A 20,594-nucleotide genomic window follows, 5' to 3' on the forward strand; every position below is an offset into this window, starting at 1 on the left:
TGGATGAAGAAGATCTACGTGATCCCCATCAACATGGATTTACCAAAGGCAGGTCCTGCCAATCAAATCTGATTAGCTTCTTCGACTGGGTAACAAGACAACTGGATGCCGGGGAGTCCCTGGACGTAGTGTATTTGGACTTCAGCAAAGCTTTTGACAGCGTCCCGCACCGTAGGTTATTGAACAAGTTGAAATCGCTGGGATTAGGGGAAACACTAGCTGCATGGGTTAAGGATTGGCTGAGCGGTAGACTTCAGAGAGTGATGGTAATGGTACCCCATCCAAAACATCGAATGTGACCAGTAGAGTACCACAGGGCTCGGTCTTGGGTCCAATCCTATTCAACATATTCATAAGTGATATGACCCAAGGGATCAGAGGAAAAATATCATTGTTCGCCGACGACGCCAAACTGTGCAACATAGTAGGTAAAAGCACTATGCCTGACAATATGACACAGGACCTACTACTATTAGAACAATGGTCATCGACTTGGCAGCTTTACTTCAATGCTAAAAAATGCAAAGTGATGCACCTGGGTAAAAGAAATCTGTTTAGGACTTACACGTTAAACGGTGAGACCTTAGTTAGGACCACGGAAGAACGGGATTTAGGAGTAATCATTAGTGATGACATGAAAACTGCCAATCAGGTGGAAAAGGCTTCCTCTAAGGCAAGGCAAATGATGGGTTGTATCCGTAGAGGTTTTATCAGCAGGATGCCAGAGGTCATAATGCCACTGTACAGATCCATGGTGAGACCTCATTTGGAATATTGTGTTCAATTCTGGAGACCACATTACCGGAAAGATGTGCTGAGAATGGAGTCAGTTCAGCGGATGGCCACCAGGATGGTCTCGGGGCTCAAAGATCTTCCGTATGAAGTAAGGCTGAATAAATTGCAGCTGTACTCACTTGAAGAACGAAGAGAGAGAGGGGACATGATCGAGACATTTAAATATATCACGGGTCGCATCGAGGTGGAAGAGGATATCTTCCGTCTTATAGGACCTTCTTCCACCAGAGGGCATCCGCTGAAAATCAGGGGAGGGAAATTTCATGGTGACTCCAGAAAGTATTTCTTCACTGAGAGGGTGGTCGATCATTGGAATGAACTCCCACGGCAGGTGATTGAGGCCAACAGCGTGTCAGATTTCAAAAATAAATGGGATATTCATGTGGGATCTCTAATGAGGTAAGGGCAGGGGGTGGTGAGCAAAATCAAGGAGAAGGGTCAATAGAGTGGGCAGACTTGATGGGCTTTGGCCTTTTCCTGCCGTCATTTTTCTATGTTTCTATGTTTCTAGCAGGATACATATTTCAAATCTGATATAGTCTAATGACAAAATAGAAATAAAATGATTTTTTTCTACCTTTTGTTGTCTCTGGTTTCTGCTTTTATCTTCTTTTCACTCTTTTCCTTCCAGCATCTGCCCTGTCTCTTCAATCCAGCATCTGCCCGTTCCATCCACTGTTTGCCCCTTCCAGAAACTGTCTGTCTTCCCCTGCCATCTCTCCTCTAGACCCCCCCCCCTTTGGTCTGGCATCTATCATCTTCCCTCTATTACCTCATGGTCTGGCATCTTTCTCTTTTCATCTCTCTTTCCCTCCCCCCTGTGGTTTTTAGCATCTCTCTCTCCTCATTTCTTCCGCTCAGGTCTGATATCTCTGTCTCCTTTCCTGTTCTCTGGCATCTCTCTCTCTCCTCTCTCTCTTACCTTTCCTTCTCTGGTCTTCCTTCTTTATTTTCTGCGTCCGTCTAAATTAAATTTGTTCTTACTATTCAGTCCTCAAATTTCCTCTTTTTACTATGTTTACCCATAGCATACCACCCCTTTCCTTCACCCCTCCACTATCTCACTAACTTTATCTTCTTTCCCCATCCAGCATATGTCCTTTTTCTTTATCCCTCCTTCCATCCAGTATGTGTTCTCTTTCTCCACTTCCATTCAGCATTTGCTCTCCCTTCTCCCCACTTCCATCATCTGCCCCTTCTCTCTCTTTCCCCCATTTTCATCATCTGCCCTCTTCTCTCTCTTTCCCCCCACTTCCATCATCTGCCCTCTTCTCTCCCCCCCACTTCCATCATCTGTCCCCTTCTCTCAATCTCTCCATCCACCACAGGCCAATCTTTCTCCCTTCCTCACCTTTCCGATTTTGGTAACAAGATCGGCAAAGCCCCCCCCCGCAACGGCACTCAGTGGCATCGGCGCTCCCCCTGCGACAGCACTCATGTTCGGCCTCCTTCTCCCGGCATCAACAGAACTTCAGATCAGCAACAGGTGCTCAGTCAAAAGCTTCCCTCTGACTGAACTGCCTGGGTGGAAACAGGAAGTTGAGTCAGGGGAAGCTTTTGACTGAGCACCTGTTGCCGATCTGAAATTCTGTTGATGCTGGGAGAAGGAGGCTGAACTTGAGTGCTGTCGCATGGGGGGGGGGGGGCGCCAACGCCACCGAGTGCCATCGCGGGGGGGGGAGGTGGAGGGCGCCAATGCCGCTGAGTACCGTTGCTGATGCCGTTGAGTGCCGTTGCAGCCCAGGAATTTTCCAGACCTGGCCAGCTGTGCACCCCCCTAAGGCTGCACCTGGGATGGACCTCCCCCCCTTGGTATGCCACTGCTTTTATGTTAAGGATTTAGAACCATGCTCTGATTTTGAATTTAATACGATCCACTATTTACATTTTAGTTTAAAATGTGAATACTATGAGGGCTAAACTTTGCCCAGCTATGTCAAATAAGTATGTGAAGCACAATTGATAATTTCATCAAGTATTAAAAGCCTGGCAGTTGTCCTGAACTTCTGTCTCAGTGAGAACCAAGGCTGGGATGTGGTGCAATGAACTTTCATGTGCACCTCCTTGCGGATTTTATCCAGTTTCTGTACCCCTTGGACTCACTCAGCCTTATCATTGCAGTGACACTAGAAGAGCAATTCTCTAACAGAAGGGTTACAGTTACACACCACTTGTGCACATAAATGTAGAGAAAAACTGGCAATTATGCACATAAGTGGCAGCAAATCGACTAAGTGCTATTCAGTAAGGGCCAACTTAAATGGTATAGAGCTTAAATACAAGGGGGAGTTTACATTGTCAGAGTATGGAGGGGGGCTGTCACAGAGACAGATTTATGGTTGGTGTATCTGGAGGTGCCTAATGTAAGAGGTATTGATGCTGGGTCACATTAGTAACAGAATCTGGGCATCCAGATGCCATTATAGCATTGAGGAACCCAAAATGAGGCACCAACTTATTGAAAGAAATATTGGTGACCATAGAGGCATACATTACTGAAGATCCAGCATGGATTTAGCAAAGAAGTCATACCTTATTCATTTATTAGAACTTTGGGTGTAAATAAATAAGTGTATAGTAGAGAGTTTGAGGATACTGTTAAAAAAAAAACCATGGTAAAAGAATTGATGTCCTATTGTAGAATGGAAAACTGGTTAAAAAAATAGGAAAAGAGATTAGGACTAAATGGTCAGCTTTCCATTGTTTAACATGTTAATGAGGTGGTTACATTTGCAGATGACAGAAAACGATTCAGTTTTCAAAACACAACCTGACTGTGAGGAACTACAAAAGGATCGTTTGAGACTGGAGCACTGGGCATCTACATTGCAGATAAAATTTAATATGAACAAGGGCAAAGTGATGCATGTAGAGAAAAATATCAACAAACACAACACAAGCCCCTCGAAAAACCAAACACTATAATCTCACTACACTTTCGACCTGGTTTACAGCACAGCACAACTACTCATGAAAGATCAGCAAAGTCCACAAAGAGAAGTACTAAACATTCCACAGGCATAGAGTTCCAGAACAAGGCAGAAAAACCCACAATTCGCACATCAGTAACGCTTCTTCTGTGAAAATTATTAAAAGGAGGAAAAAAGCCTCAGATCCCCCCCCTCCACCAAACCGAGAAACTCAGGTTGAAAACAGGTGGAATGTTTAGTACTTCTCTTTGTGGACTCTGCTGATCTTTCATGAGTAGTTGTGCTGTGCTGTGCTGTAAACCAGGTCGAAAGTGTAGTGAGATTGTAGTGAAAAATATGCCAACTCTATGATAACTATTCTGGATTCTACACTAGGAGCGGTTCCCATTGAACAAAAGAATCTTGGATTTAGTATCGACTATACTTTTGAAATTGTCAGCCCAGTGTGTGGCAACGATTAAAAACTGAATAGAAAGATAGAAAATTTAAGACAGGAATAAGAAATATTATAATGCCCTGATCAATACATAATGTGGCTGTACCTTAAGAACTGGGTGTAGTCTGATTAGTACATGAGTCACCTTGTCCCATCAGCTGCTGATAGAAAGGCCCAATCCTAGTTGCCTGGCCACATTTCCTTCCCTCAATGCCATTCAGCCATTAGAGCTGAGAAAAGAAGAATCCTTAATAAACTTTAAAAGACATCTAAAGGCCCATTATTTTTGATTAGCTTTCCCTTGTTAAGCTAACTGAAATTCTTTGTTATAATCTGCATAGTAAAATATTTATACTGAGTATGTAAGTGTATTCTTAACCTTGCTCTTCCTTTCTTTCCTGTTTTTAATGGAGTTTTTTTCATTATTTATGATTATATTGTAAACCGTTTTGATCTCATGTGTAGCCTAAGTGGTATATTAAAAGTTTAAACATTCAGCAGAATTTAGTTTGGTACAGAATATAGCCATTGGTGTAGAACTGTGGGAGATGGCTGCTCACCTTTCCCTTGGCTGCTTCTGAATAATATGTGGGTACTCCATCTCCCTTCCTGTGCAACCTGGGCCACATTTCCCTCCTTCACTGCTGATACAAGAGCTGCCTGGGCCTTGTTCTTTTCCCTCTCCTCCCGTTGGATGCTTCTACCCCCCCAGGCTGCTGAACCCACCTTCTCCTATCCCCTGCTGTAAAAGGTAGATTACAGAGGAGAAGCAGGAAGAAGCAATGAAGAGGAGGAAAGAGGAGAGGCAAGTGAAACGCAGTTATTGCATAGGTCCAGACATGCCTTCCAATGGGTTTATACGTCAGACTCATTTGTATGACATACAACATTGTACTGCAGTTCTTGATGCCTATTTTTTTTTTATCAGTGGCTTCTTGCTTGCCTCTGGAATTGTCTTACAAAGTTGCCATAAAAGCATGCACACAATGAAGTTTTTCAGTGGTCTCCTGCCTGCCTCTGAAGTTCTGCAAGTGCTTATGTGGCAGTTTTTGAAAGACAACTCTGGAGGCATATTCACTTATATGCACACCAATAGTACACATTTCTGAGGTTTTTTTGCCTCCCATCTACTGTACACTATCAGTGCTCTACTAAAATGATGGATTAATAGGGGATATAGGAAAGAAATAGGGGATGTGAGGGATGCTATACCTTTCCTATTACCTATGGTCGTGCCAAAAGAGGGAGTGGAACAAGGAGGGCATGGTCCAGGCAGTATAAAAGCCTGAGGCATAGCTAGATTAAAGGAAGCCCACACAAAAGCTGTGATGTCTGACTGCATATGCCTCCGCCACTTATCTGTGAACTGCCACCTCGCCAGGTACGCCAAGTTGGACTCAGAACCTTGCACTTTGGTATCTTTGACCCAGCCAGAGGCAGGCCAGGCCTGCTTAGCCTAGCTGTTAACGACTGTACGGGTAACTCTGGGGAGCCAGACCAGAACCCAGCTGTGTATGTTGCAGACTGTGGTCCTACAGGAGCAGACTAAGGAAGGACATTTTTGTTTGAAAGAACTAGATTTGTACTTGTTGCAGGTTTCCAGATCTTGCTGTGTCTTTATATAGTAGTTCCTCAAACCCGATTGGTTGGGGTTGAAGTGAATGAGGCAGGAAAGTCTATTGGTCAACCATTTGAATTTTTATGGGAAAATCAATTGGTCACAAATTTTAATTTTGGTTGGAAAATTAGCTGGTCTCTCTTTCCCACAGAATGGAAAAGACTGGTAAGTTTAAAGATATTCTCCCTGTGACACTGGGTTCTATAGTTCTTTCAGTGATTCTGCAGACAAGATGCAGCGAGACCTGGAAACCTGCAACAAGCATAATGCCAGCTGCAGAAACCCTGAGAGAACAGGACCGGTTTTGTGTTTCTTTAATTTTGCCCCCTCCCCTTTTGTGAATTGACCATGACCCATACTTAATACTTTAAATAAGTATTTTGTTTGCCTTAACCTGCTGCTTCAGTTTGTCCTAGCTCCAGGTTCATCCTCATTCATGTTACCACTGGGAGAAAAGGACAAGGAATAAAACAGTGAACTAAACTTAAGACATTTATTAAATAAGTCAGAAACAAAGTGAAATCAAACAGGTTTACTTTTAAAACAATTAATATTTTTAGTAAATATTGACTTGTACATACATTGAAGTGTATGCAGATATGCCTCAGAACTGCTGCAGATTCAGACTATGTTGTAGGATTTCTGACTGAGGGAAACAGAAGCACACTGGATTCCTGTAACTCTGCCTATATGGGAATCAACACTATTATAGTGTACAAAATGCAGCTTATTCAAAACACTGCTGTAAGACTTATTTTCAACCTGAAGAAATATGACTTGGTCTCAGCCTTCATCAAACAACTGCACTAGTTACCCATCACATCACAAATAAAATTAAAAATATTGTGCACTATTCATCACATACTCCATGGAAATTCAGCAGCTCCACTTATCCATCTCTTCTCAATGGCATGGTCTACCTCTTGCAGAACCCTCAACAGGATACAAATAATTCTCCCAACTACAAAAAATCTCTGTTACAGGCATATTTTTCACTCCATGCTAATCTTCCTGGAAGTGAAAACTTGGAATGACCTCACAGAACCAACTAGAACGGAACCTATCTACATTATATTCTGAAAGAAACTGAAAATCATTCTCTTTGATAACTAAACTTTGCATGAACCTCTCAGTATACCCTTCCTACTAGTCAGTCTGTTTCCATTACTTCTCCTCTATTTTCCCTACCTCTTACTCTTCCCACTAGTGCTGCCTGATTCATGATTTGAATCGATTCACCGATTCAAATCAGGTGACTCGATTCAATAAAAAAAAAATAAAAAATCGTCCTCCCGATTCAATGGCTGACCCTTCCCCCGTGCCTTCCTAAAGCAGGAGCTGCAGCGCTGCCTCTTGCTGGCCATCCGCTGCTGCTCCTGCTTGAGGGGGGAGGGTCAGTCAGAAAGGCCTCCCCCAGCTTGCCCGCTCTTGCCTCCCCGCTCTTACTGCCCCCAGCTTCCCCACTCTTACCTCCTTTATACTAATAGAACAGCTTGCAGGCTCGCTAGTGTTATAGCGATCCCTGCAGCTGCCTGTGGTCCTCAGTGGCACGTTCTCTCTGCTGCAATCCTGCCCCTGACATCAGAGCAGGGGCAGAACGTAGCAGGAAGAACGTACCGCTGAGGACCACGGGCAGCTGCAGGGATTGCTATAACACCAGCGAGCCTGCAAGCTGCCCTATTAGCGGTAAGGAGGTGGGGAAGGTTCAGACTTGCAGGAGGAGCAGCATCGTTCGTTCCCGGTGGGGGGAGGGGAGGAGAAAATGTGCCTTCGCGGCAGGGGGGAGCAGCGTTCATTCCTGGTGGGGGGGGGAAGGAGAAAATATGCCTTCGGGGTGGGGAGGGGGAGCAGCGTTCGTTCCCGAGGGGGGGGGAAGCAGACCTTCTCAGCGGGGAGGAGGAGAGAAAGTGCCTTCCTGGGGGGAGCAGGCCTTCGTGGGGGGGAACAGGTCTTCGTGGCGGTGATCAGGCCTTCATGGCAGGGAAGCAGGCGTGTGCAGAGGGAGGAGGAGGAGGAGGAAGAGTTTCTTTGGCGGTTCATAGTCTTAAGCGCGCCAGACGCCGACCAACAGTTCAGCGCAAGACTTCAGCATGCCGCAGAAAAACCTTCTTTTAAAGGGCTCCAATGGGGGGTGTGGGGGGAACCCCCCACTTTACTTAATAGTGATCGCGCTGGCATGGGGGGGGGGGTTTGGGGGTTGTAACTCCACATTATACTGGAAACTTAACTTTTTCCCTAAAAAATAGAGAAAAGTTAAGTTTTCAGTATAATGTGGGGGTTACAACCCACCCAATGCCAGCGCGATCACTCACGCCCCCCATTGGAGCCCTTTAAAAGAAGATTTTTCTGCGACTCGCTGAAGTCTTGTGCTGAATTGTCAGCGCTCGTTTGTCGGCACATGTCTGTCTCGCGCGCTTAAGACCCGTTACCCCTTTGGCGGTGAGGAGGCAGGCCTGTGCAGAGGGAAGAGGAGGAAGGAGTAAGAGAGGGGAGGGGAGATGCCAGACCTGGGGTGAAGTGAAGGGAAGAGAGAGACCAAAAAGAGGGGGAGGAAAGCAGAGGAGAGATGCTGGACTAATAGGGAGAGGGAGAGCGGTCCTGGACTAATGGAGAGAGGGAGAGGGAGAGAGAAATGCAAGACCACAAGGGGAAGGGTACAAGAGGGACAAATACTGCTCCAAAATAGGTGGGCAAGGTGCAGGATGGCAGGAGCGATAGTAGGAGAAAGCCTGTACCTGGGGAAGGGGATACAGGAGGTAAGGAAGCTGTCTTAAATAGCTTGGCACACACTCGGGCATCCCTATAAGAATCAAGCTGCAAACTTTATATTGCCTGCAGCACTGGCAGCCTCTTATTCAGTGGAAATACTGGCAAATCTGCTCTATGCCTGGCTAGAGTCGTTGCTGCATTTTAGTCCAAGCACATGGCTCTTGTAACCTCTCCAAGCAAACTGAGGAAAGGCCTTTTAATAGATGAAACACACTGGGGCTGTTGCAGAATAGATGACTTCTTTATCTGACAGAAGATAGTAGCAATGCTGGACCAGTAAATATTCTGTAGAGAGATGTTGCATTCCTGGGCAGCTCGGCATACTGCGGTTGCTGCTTTGCCACCATGTCACATGTGACAGAAACAAAATGCTCTTCTGTGGTGTATTGCAGAGCAGGAAAAGGAAAGTGCTAAACCTCAGCCTTGTTCATTTGTTCCATTTTATTTATGTGAATAAATGATTAACACCATGAGTTCCTTCATATGGGGAGAAGGTGGGAGGAGGACTGGCTTTCTGATCAGACTAGTCAGGAATAGGGTTCAGGTCTCACTTTATCCACCTCTTGACTTTGGACATTCCACTTTATCCCCCCACTGCCTCCCAATAGCCACTTAAATTGTAAGCTTTTTAAGAAAATAATTTAGTCTACCTGATGCAATCCATTTGAGCATTTGTTAGAAAGGCAGGCTAAAAAATAGATCCCCGAAACATGAACTTTTAAAATCTGCACCGATAATGAGAAAACAATTTTGACAAAGCAGCATATATTTGTGACCCATCCTACGCTCTTTGGGTAGGACGGGATATTATTAAAAAAAAAAAAAAAAAAATCCATATTCTGCTTGCGAGTGGGTATTGCATGGAGCTGGATTTTTGTCCTGTAGAGATGTAACTGCACTTTGAATCATATGACATCATGCAAGTTAGTCACATGATAAATCCACAAATGAGCCTCATATAATGGACAGCAAGGAGTAAGAATCTGCCTTTGAGACCTTTCTGCAGTAACCTTCCTTCTTAGTTTCTAGATAGTCTCACTCTGACAGTTAGCAATCAGCTTGCTGTCGCATTGTGAGGACATGTGGTAGTGGTGGCATGAAGAGATGAAGTGTGACATACACTGCTGGTCTTTTTCTTGGCTCGTTGTTAATCTGGAAACTTGGGATTTAATTTGTGCAGAACTAATATAGAAAATCCTGGATAGTGAAACAGAAATGTACTGAGACAGCAGATAAACTGTAAATCCCACCTAGCCTGCCCAATTTCTATCCTTTTGTAATACTAAAAGCAGTTTTTTTTAACTGTTACTGTTTATTGTATATCTTAATATCAGTAGTGGGTGCAGATGTTATAGAAAAGGTATTGTGTGATTTGGAGAGTTTGGCAGGCAAGTTTTAATATATAAAGTGTGATATATTGTGAAACAAAAATCCAGAACAATAGGCAAACTAGGTTGATTATCTAGAGCTGTGGCAAAGAGCAGATCTAGTGCTTTAGCGCTTTAGTCAAAGCAAAATGAGAAATCTTAATAACCACATAACTCAAAGAACCAGTAGCACATACTGTTACCTGCAGGGAACATGGATGATGTTCAGATAGACTATTTACCCTAATAGGTGGCTTTTGGATGTACATATAACTCCCCCTTAACTCCTAGGTCTCTGTGATGACTCGTGTATAGGTTGCCCCAGATGAACTGCCCCTTACAGAACTTAGGGCCAGATACACTAAAGTCAGCAATTGTCTAACTATCATCGCTAAAACAGTTTTGACTGGTTTAACGATGATCGCCTTTACCAACCCGATGCAGAAAACGGCTCACCATGTGGTTTTCTGCACAATCGATCGTTCATTCTCCAATCTGACCATGCAAATAAGCTCATTAATATTAAAATGCCATGTAAACTAGCAGAACGATTGCTCTAACATGGCTTCCCGATGCAGAAAAAAAGTGATCACTTTTAGCGATCCAAAAAAAGCAACTGGTCAAGACCAGTCACTTATCTGTCTAACCATATTGTAGCCCTTTTTTTAATAGGCACAGATGCTGTGCATGTTACACATGCACAATATCTGCCCCATTAAAAAAAGGAAAAGAAAAAAGCACCCCCCCCCCCCCCCCACTGATGATGGCCCTTCCCAACGTCCCCCCTGAAGAACCAGCACCAGGAACCGCCCACACCACAGCAGTGAAAATGGCAAGAGCTATGCCCACTCCCCAGGTGAGAAAAGAATGGCAGGAGGGATGCCTACTCCCTCCTGCCATGTAAACCTCCTCCCCCCATCATGAGAGAGAAAATTTGCAGGCGGGATGCTCACTCTTCACCCACACAGAGAAAATTTGCAGGAGAAATGCCCACTCCTTCCTCCCAACAGAAGCCCTTCCGCGAACCATCCCCTCCCCCTTCTACACCCCCACAAAAAGGCAGGAGGGATGTTGCAACTGGATGCTCTCCCATCAATACCTTTTTCCAAAGATGGAAGCAGGAGGGAAGCATGGTCCCTCTACCTTCCAGGCTCACTGATCCAAAATGAAACATAGAAATATAGAAATATAGAAAATGACGGCAGAAAAGGGCCACGGCCCATCTAGTCTGCCCACACTAATGGCCCACCCCCTAACTACCTCCATGAAGAGATCCCACATGCCAATCCCATCTTTTCTTAAAATCTGGCACGCTGCTGGCCTCAATTACCTGTTGTGGAAGATTATTCCAGCGATCAACCACTCTTTCGGTGAAGAAATATTTTCTGGTGTCGCCATGAAATTTCCCACCCCTGATTTTCAACGGATGCCCTCTTGTTGCTGTGGGTCCTTTAAGGAAAAAGAGATCCTCTTCCACCTTGATACGGCCCGTGACATATTTGAACGTCTCGATCATGTCTCCCCTCTCTCTTCGTTCCTCGAGTGAGTACAGCTGCAACTTACCCAGTCGTTCCTCATATGGGAGATCCTTGAGTCCTGAGACCATCCTGGTGGCCATTTGCTGAACCGACTCAACTCTCTGCACATCTTTTTGATAATGCGGCCTCCAGAATTGTAATGGTGGGCCTTCCCTCCTTGGCGCATCATGTGATGCATGGGGAGGGGCAGCATCTGAGCCAATCAGGGCCTTGAGTTCCTTCCTCTGTATCCCATGTGATACACGGGGAGGAGTCTAAGACCCTGATTGGCTTAGATGCCTAAGGCCCATTAAAAAAAGAGGTTTCCTACTCTGAACAGCTGAGTGGCTGGAGGCTGCTTTCAGGGCTTCCTCTACCAGCTCTGCACATGTGAGAGTTGTTCTCACAGCAATCAATCGGATGGGAGAGTCAGGGATTATGATGAACATCTACATGAATTATTTGCATGCAAACTTTTTAGTGCATCAATAGCTCTTTTTGAATCAGCTAAAAATCAGATTGGAGCAAATCCACACAGTCTTTACCGATCCTCTTTAGTGCATCTAGCCCTTAATCCTTAAGGAGTTCCCTAATTGTCACTACCCTATTGCAGAGTCATTAATTTTCTAAACTCTGTTTGGACTCTTGCCATGGAATCTATCCTGAGCCACTGAAAGAAACTGGGAGCTGTGGGTATAAGCAGTGGAAAAAGAGCTAATGCTCTGTGGTAAAATAATGACAGGTCCAATTCATAAATTCTATGAAATAAGGCTGAGGATGTGATTATTGGAGGGCGGGGGCTGGATATTAAGACACTATCTGAGGACAAGAAGGCAGCATATTCACACATATGGGTGATGTCATCCACAGAGCCCTGGCATGGGGAGTCAAAAAGTGTACTGTCACTTTTAAAGTTTATCAAGCTACAAAACCCGTTCTGGCAGGAGAGATGCCCACTCCCTTCCTGCCAACAGAGGTTGGTGTCTTCCTGCCCGATGCTGGCTTGCAGGACAATCAGTTCTTAGTTTTCCCTGGAACTTTACTTTTCAGCTTTCTCTTCAGCATGTGCCTCAATTTTGACATTTTTTTGCCTTCCTGGTGTATTTTTCTTCTCATTTTCTCATTCCTTACAGGTTTTATTCTTTTTTGAACATTTCAATTTCTTAGTCCTTGTGCCCCTCTGGGGCTTCTCTCCACATCTGGAAGCATTGACACTTTTCAGTTACTCTTCTACTCAAGTTCCCTCACCATTGAGTCCTTTGACCTCATGTCAGCTGTGTTTCCATCAATGTCAAAGGCACCTAGGGGATTTAAGAAGTGCACACTGTATAACTGGACCATTCCAGCTACTGTGTGTTCAGTGCCTTAGACACTGCAATGTTGGGGGTCACGTGATGGCAGCAACCTAAACAGACGTCTCTTGCCTGAGCTCTGCTCTCTACTCAAAAACCTTCCAATTTGCATCCTCTAGCAACTGGAATGAAGGAATTTATCCTCTTAAATCATTATCATTGGTCCCTGGTATTATTTTAAGAGCCCTTTATGCTATTAAAAACATCACAGCTGAGCAAGGATAAGTCCGCAAAGAACTCCAAAATGGTGTCTCTATCCTCAGAGTTGGAAAGACTGGCATTGCACGAGGATAACATGCAAGTATCAGTACAGCATCTGTCCCAATTGCTGGGTGAAAAACTGTCTAAACTATACATGGCTGTGGAGGAGTTGATAGTATTGCAGGCTACTCGCATTCAGCGGGTGGAGGAAAGAGTATCTGACCAGGAGGACTACTCGGTTATAGCGGAAAACCTCATCGGCTCCCTAGAGTTTCAAATTAAATCTTTAGAGGACCAAGAAAATCGTGGATATTGTAACACGTCTTATAGGTCTTCCAGAGTCCATTCGAGACATGGAACTGGTGGAGCTGGTGGAACAGTGGCTCCCTCAAACCTTGGGCTTACCTCAGTCTCTAGGGCCGGCACACGTGGAGAGGGCCCATAAGCTTGGTGCACAACGAGCGGCAGGTGCCCGGCCGTACCCTGGTTTTGCACACTTCCTGAACTATGCGATCAAAGCAAAACTTTTGGAGCTCTATCGGCAACAACGCAACTTGGAATACAAAGGTACCAGGATTGTAATGTTCCAAGACTTTTAGGCTGTCATTCTCTTGCCCCTTATTGCACCCAACTCTACATGAAGAGGATGAAGTTCGCTTTGCAGTATCACGCCAAAGTTCATAAAGGAGATTTCCTCCAATACTACTGGCCTGATGGACACTTGTGCCATGGACTGATTACCTTAGTGCCCAGTGAATTTATTGTTTCCAGAGTTTTCAGTTCCTTTTGCTAGTTATCTTGTTTTCTGAATTTTTTTGATGGAGGGTTTCTTTGCTGTTTGGGGCTTTGAGAGTTTTGGTGAAGAGAATATGGATGGGTATTGAGAGAGGGACAGGGGGCTGGGGGGAGTAAGTTGGGGATGTGTGTATGTAGAGGAATGAGTGGGGTTATAGTGCATATCCGCTGTACCATGAGAGGGGGAAGCTATCTCGGATGCTTGATGATGGCATGCTCACTGCAGTCTCCCTGGTCAATTCTGTTACTGGGATCGGAGTTGGGAGGGCCTAGCTGGGGAGCCCCTTCACCAGTGTATACTCATTTCACAATGTGGAAGCAGTTCTTTGAGACATTATTTGACTATGGTTAAACCAAAAATATCCAACTTAATGTGGATCCACTTCCCAATTAAAAGGAAAAAAAATCTTAAATTGATTCCAAAGGGAGTGTGTAGATATTGCATTTCTACAAGAAACACACCTCACAATCTTGGAGCATGGGAAATTGAGGAGAGACTGGGTGGGTGAGGTGTGTTTCTCCACATATCGTAGTCATCAAAGGGGTGTAGCCATCCTCTTCCATAAAAAATTTCCAATCCATGTACACAAAGTCATCCAGGATAAAGAGGGTAGATATGTGTTGGTGCTGGGAGAATTGTGGGGCCATAAATGGCTATTTTGCAACATCTATGCTTCTAATGTGTATAATCACAGCTTCTTTTCAGATATTATATTTAAACTGGTGTAGTACCCGGACTACCGGATGATAATTGGGGGATTTTAATATCATGGTTGACTCCATGCAGGATTGTAATCCGGTGAAAAAAGCCACCAGGGATCATAGCATTGAGGGGGTGAATTTCCTTATGAGTCAAAGTTGCTTGATATATGGTGGGTGCTCTATCTGACAGAACGTACATATACTTTTTTCTCCAATTCTCATAATGTATATGCACTTTGGATTATCACTATCCTCTTCTATGCTTTCCATGGTGGATGATGTAGCAATCTTGGATGCTCCTCTATCTGACCATTCACCAGTGGTGTTATCTCTGCAGATTACTTCTGATCCTACTGAATAAAACTGGCGCTTCCCTGTTCACCTATATAAAGATCTCAATTTTCACAAATACCTGAGGGAATAATGGACGGAATACCATTGCACTAATTATACACCCAACATGGATCCTGTACTGTTTTGGGAAGCATCCAAAGTGGTTATTAGGGATTATATAGAAACATAGAAACATGATCGCAGATAAAGGCCAAATGGCCCATCTAGTCTGCCAGCTGCAGTAACCATTATCTCTTTCTCTCTCCAACTCTATTGGCCAAACGCTCAAATGCCTTTCTACCACTCTTAATACATGAAGATCAGGTGGGCTTTGTCCTGGGGAGATATGTCTCTTATGAACCTGACTAGAGCTTTAATGGCTTTGCAATCAGATATACTCTGCTCCTCTTTCAGACTCTCATTCCATCATCTTCCAGAAAGCCTTCCGAGAAGAGCTCATGAGCCTTTACCAGCTCAGTTTCTAGAGCAGGAGAATTTTGTTTTTCCGCCTTTTAGAGGATGTAAACTTAAAAAACATCATCAAAATCTTTTTTCATATCAATCAGCGTTATGGGGTAATGATTTAGAACAATTGCTTTTGCTTACTGACACTTATGGGGAATTTAGGAGACATCTAAAACCATATCTGTTTTCGAAGTACAGTAAAACCTTGGTTTACGAGCATAATTTGTTCCAGAAGCATGCTCGTAAATCAAGTTACTCGTATATCAAAGTGAGTTTCCCCATAGGAATGAATGGAAACTTGCTTTGATTCGTTCCACCAACCCCCCCACCCACCCAGGCTACTAGCGCTGCTCCATCACCCCCTCCCCCGCTCTAACCGGCATCGCACCCCCCCGAACAAGCATTGCAAACGCCCCCCCCCCCCGCGAGAACCGCATCGCACCCCCGTGCTGAAAGCAGCATCTGCCCGCCCTTCCTCTCAAACACGCTCCTTACCCCTTCTGCTGGTTGTGAGAGTGAAAGCAAGCTCCCGCCTCTTGCCTGGGCCGGGCCTTGAGCATCTGCGCATGCTCAAAGCCTTCTGGCTCTCGAGAGAACGATCTAGAGAGTCAAATGCCGCAGATAGATTAAGGAGGATGAGGATGGAGTAAAGGCCTTTGGATTTGGCCTGGATTAGGTATTTGGAGACTCTAGAAAGGGCAGTTTCCATAGAATGAAGAGGGCGAAAGACTGATTGAAGTAGGCCAGACTTGAGATGAAAGAAAGTTAAGACAACAGCAGTGAACAGCATGTTCAAGTTGCTTGGATAAGAAGGGGAGCAGGGAGACAGGGCAATAATTGGAGTGGGAGGTAGGATGTTTTTTTGAGGAGCAGCTTAACTATGGCATCTTTGAAGGCATCAGGCACAGTGGAGAGATATAGGTTGAGGATATGGCAGATAGAGAGGATGACAATATGAAAAATGGTGGATCTGATTAATGTATGATCCACAAGGAACAAAGTCATGATAATTTAAAATATGCTGGAAGCTAAGAAATTTGATATTTTATGCATTACAGAATCGTGGCTTTTAGAGTCTGATTTAGTGCTTGTATATTGTCCACCAGGAAAATTGGAAGCAGATTGTTCTCTCTTGATGAAGCTTTTAATGGGTCTTAAGGTAGATATAAGAACTTTGTGTTCTGGGAGATGTTAATATTCCATTGATTAGAAGACAATTTAGGAAAATGGGATTATGAACTGTTTCAAATGCTAGAAGCATTGTTATTCAGATAGTAAAAGTAAAAACACATTGTGCAGGGCATATTTTTTATTTAGATTTTTTTCTCTAGAAATGAAAGATAAAATGTGTCAATTACGTGTAGTACAATCTGTGATTTGGTCAGATCGCTGTTTAGTGAGATCTGCACTGGATTGATGGATTAGTGAAGCTTCTGATGGGTGATTACCGTATATACTCAAATATAAACCGGGATTTTTGGACCAAAAAATTGGACCAAAAATGGGGGTCCCGGTTTATATTCGGATCACCACCTCTACCCCCTTTCCAAAATTATTGCAGGCTGCCGCCGCCAGGCTCTGCATTCTGCCACCCTCCCTGTCCTAGCCTCAGGCTCATACCTCTACTGATGATCGTCGGTGGAGGTGCAGTGGGCAGGAGCGAACTTTCCAAGTTCCACTGTTAACTGGCTGCCTGTGAACGTCTTCGGCCACTGAGAAGAAGCACGAGCAGGTGCGCGATTTTGCGATGCTGCTCAGTGCTGAGCGGCTTCCATAATGGCTCCTGCACATGTTGCGAGAATTCACAGGAACCATTAAGGAAGCCACTTAACACTGAGCAGCAGCGCAAAATTGCGTGCCTGCTCGTGCTTCTTCTCAGCAGCTGAAGACACTCACAGGCAGCCAGTTAACAGCGGGCAAGGAACTTTGAAAGTTTGTTCCTGCCCGCTGCACCTTCACCGACGATCATCAGTAGAGGTATGAACCTGTAACTAGGACAGGGAGTGCGGCAGGCTGCAGAGCCTGGAAGGTAGGGAGGGTGCAGAGTCTGACGAGGGAGGGAAGGAAGGGGACTGGATGCAATGCCTGACAGGGGAGGGAGGGAAGGGTGATGGGTGCTGTGCCTGGCAGAAAGGGAGCTGGGTGCAGAGCCTGATAGGGCAGGGCACTTTAATATTAAGCCTCCCGACTTATATTCGAGTCAACCATTTTTCCTCCTTTTTGGGGGAAAGGGGGATCTCAACTTATATTCGAGTATATACGGTATTACATGTTTGTGACAATTGTTATTACTATGGTGTTCTATGATGCGAGTCGTCACTAATCTCCTTGTTTTAATCTAATCTAATCTAATCTAAATCTTGGGTTTATATACCGCATCATCTCCGCAGATGGAGCTCGACACGGTTTACATGGTTAGGGAAGGAACGGAACTCCAGTGGAATTATATAAGTATGAGAGAAGAGAGGTTGGTGTGAGAGTGCCAGGAGCGGGATGGGGTTACGTTCTGGAGAAGAGCCAGGTCTTCAGATGCTTACAAAAGCTTACAAGGGCAATGTATTATGTAAATAAAATCGGTAGAGTTGCAATCGGAGGAATGGCGTAAACTGAAGCACACCTCTGTTTTTGGATGTATGAACTCTTGAAACTCTAAACAGTGAGGACACATAGTACATTTTCTACAACTTTTATATCCCATATAATTTATTGAAGATGTTGATGGAATCAAAGATGGTAATCTCGATGGTACTAATTATATGGAACATAAAAGTTGTGGAAAATGTACTATATGTGTCCTCATTATTTAGAGTTTCAAGAGTTCATAGGTCCAAAAACAGAGGTGTGCAGCTACAGTTTACACCATTACTCCTATTGCAACTCTACCTATTTTATTTACATAATACAGTGCCCTTGTAAGCTTTTATATGTTGGGAAAACAAGATTAGTGACGACTTGTATCATAGAACACTGTAGTAATATTAGGAGACAAATTATTTCAGCCCACATTGGATAGATGCTAATCATGTTTTCAAGATTATGAAAAGAAATCCAAGAAGAGGAGGAGACATAGACTCTATACTTTACCATGTAGAAAACCCCACCATATATGATCTTGACACCCTCTATCCTGCAGGACTTAACAAAGAATTAGATTACAGTATTTTTCTCTAAAAATATTTTTGCGACATTATCTGTCGCTTGTCACCTTTCTTCAATAATATGTAACAAGTTCATCACGTTTTGACTGCACATATTTGTAAAACTCAATTATATACAATGTTTTGCCTGCCTTAAGTCTTTAAGCCCATTACATTAACAGGTGCTAGAATATATGTCTATCTGTCTTTCTTTCTGTCTTTCTACCTGCCCCTGTCTTTCTTTCTGTCCTTTGTCTATCTGTCTCTCTCCCTGCCCCTATCCCACTTCCCTGTGCAGCAGAATTTCCATTCCCCCCCCCAACTTTCCTGTGCAGCAACAGCAGCGGTATTTTGCTTTCCCTCCATATCCCTGTGCAGCAGCAGCATCATTTCCCCCTACCCCCTTTCCCTTCCTATGGTCTGGCCAGCTCCCTGCCGCCCCCCCCCTTCCCTTGCCGCGATATAGCATGCAGGATTAGTTTTAGTTTTGGCCTCCCTGCTCTCCACCTCGATCATAGGAAAAACGGCCCTACCGGCCGAAGTTTATTTTTAAGTTTAAATGTGCCATGGCGGCCCCTCTCACGATCGCCGCCTGCGTCGGAAGCCTTCTCCGACGCAGTTGCGGCTCATGAGAGGAGCCGCCGCAGCGGCTTTTAACTTAAAAGTAAACTTCGGCCGGTAGGGCCATTTTGGTGATGGAAGGCTGCGAAAGCCATCGGGGCCCACCGTTGCTGCTGCTGCTGCTGCCGAGATAAGGGGAATTGGGGGAGCGGTACCGCTTACAAAGGCGGTGAAGAGTCCGTTGGAGGAAGGTGGGCCTCAGTGGAGAGAAGATGGCGATGCCAGTGGCAGCACTGCGCAGCGCTTTGCGGGCGGGTGAGCAGGCAAGAGGGAGGAGGATGAGAAGAAGATGCTGGCAGGTGCGCCTGTGCCCCCCCTCCGAATCAGCGGCAGCAGTGAGGCGGCACTCTGGCGGTGAGTGATGGCGAGGGGGGAGTTGCTCTGTGTTCTGGCCTGCCTCCGTGTTCGAAAATCGAATTCGGCACGGAGGCACACCTCACGGAGCCAGGAATCACAAAATAATTTTATTTTCTGTTTTGTGATTACAATATGTCAGATTTGAAACATGTATCCTGCCAGAGCTGGTGTTAGACCGCAAACGTGAGCTAGGATTTAACAGAGAGAGGAAAAGTCTTTTTGTTTATTTTGTTTACACCACAGCGCCAGTGTGGGTAGGAAAGGGCAAAGGGGGTGAAGAGGCTATAAAATAAATCCACCAGGATGTTTTATAAAAGCACCCAATTGAGCAGGAAAATCGAATTGAATTGAAAAATCGATTCAATAGGCTGAATCGAATCGAAATTTTTTTCTTGAATCATGCAGCACTAGTAAAATCAACTAACACAAATATATGGTAAATAACACCTAACAAAGGTGTGCCTCCGTGCTGCATTCGATTTTCGAACACGGAGGCAGGCCAGAACACAGAGCAACTCCCCCCTCGCTGTCACTCAACGCCAGAGTGCCGCCTCACTGCTGCCGCTGATTCGGAGGGGGGGGGGCATAGGCGCACCTGCCTGCATCTTCTTCTCACCCTCCTCCCTCTTGCCTGCTCACCCGCCCGCAAAGCACTGTGCAGTGCTGCCGCTGGCCTCACCGTCTTCTCTCCACTGAGGCCCGCCTTCCTCCAACGGAAGAAGCCTTCTTCTCGGCCTTTGTAAGCGGTACCGCTCCTCCAATTCCCCTTATCTCGGCAGCAGCAGCAACAGCAACGGTGGCCCCGGTGGTTTTCGCAGGAGACAGGATCGCGGTGGAGGAAACAGCTCAGAAGCAGTGCAAAGATCGCTAGCATCACGATCTTATCTGCAGGCTGCTCCTCAATGGTAAACAGTGCAGGGAGGCCAGGGGGAAAGTGGGAGGCCAGGGGGGGAAGCCGGACAGCAGCATTTCCCGACTGACCCTCTCCCCTCGCCCTCTAAAGCAGGTGGGGTAGCGGACGGCCAGCAAGAGCAGCGCTACCACTTCTGCTTTAGGGGGCGAGGGGGAAGGGTCAGCCGAATCGGGAACTGATTTTTTTTTTGTTTTGAATCTATTTGAATCGATTCACCCGAAGTGAATCGGTGAACCGATTCAAATCGGGCAGCACTAGTTTTTACTAGTTTATTAATTTCTCTAGT

General features: G+C 45.1%; 1 protein-coding gene across 3 annotated transcripts in view; it reads left to right on the top strand.

Annotated features, from left to right (window-relative positions):
* PLPP1 (phospholipid phosphatase 1) overlaps positions 1-20,594 on the top strand; it is a 213,155-nt gene that overhangs the window by 163,590 nt on the left and 28,971 nt on the right. The window contains exon 5 of one of the 3 annotated variants that reach the window (XM_033931282.1): positions 3,532-3,759. The exons of the other annotated variants lie outside the window; for them this stretch is intronic. Within the exon in view, the coding sequence (XP_033787173.1) occupies positions 3,532-3,720 (189 nt within the window). The 3' untranslated portion in view covers positions 3,721-3,759. Of the gene's footprint in view, positions 1-3,531; positions 3,760-20,594 lie in introns of those variants that run through there. 3 annotated transcript variants of the gene reach the window in all.

This window comes from Geotrypetes seraphini, chromosome 1 (genome assembly GCF_902459505.1).
Source record: "Geotrypetes seraphini chromosome 1, aGeoSer1.1, whole genome shotgun sequence".
Lineage (NCBI taxonomy): Eukaryota > Metazoa > Chordata > Amphibia > Gymnophiona > Dermophiidae > Geotrypetes > Geotrypetes seraphini.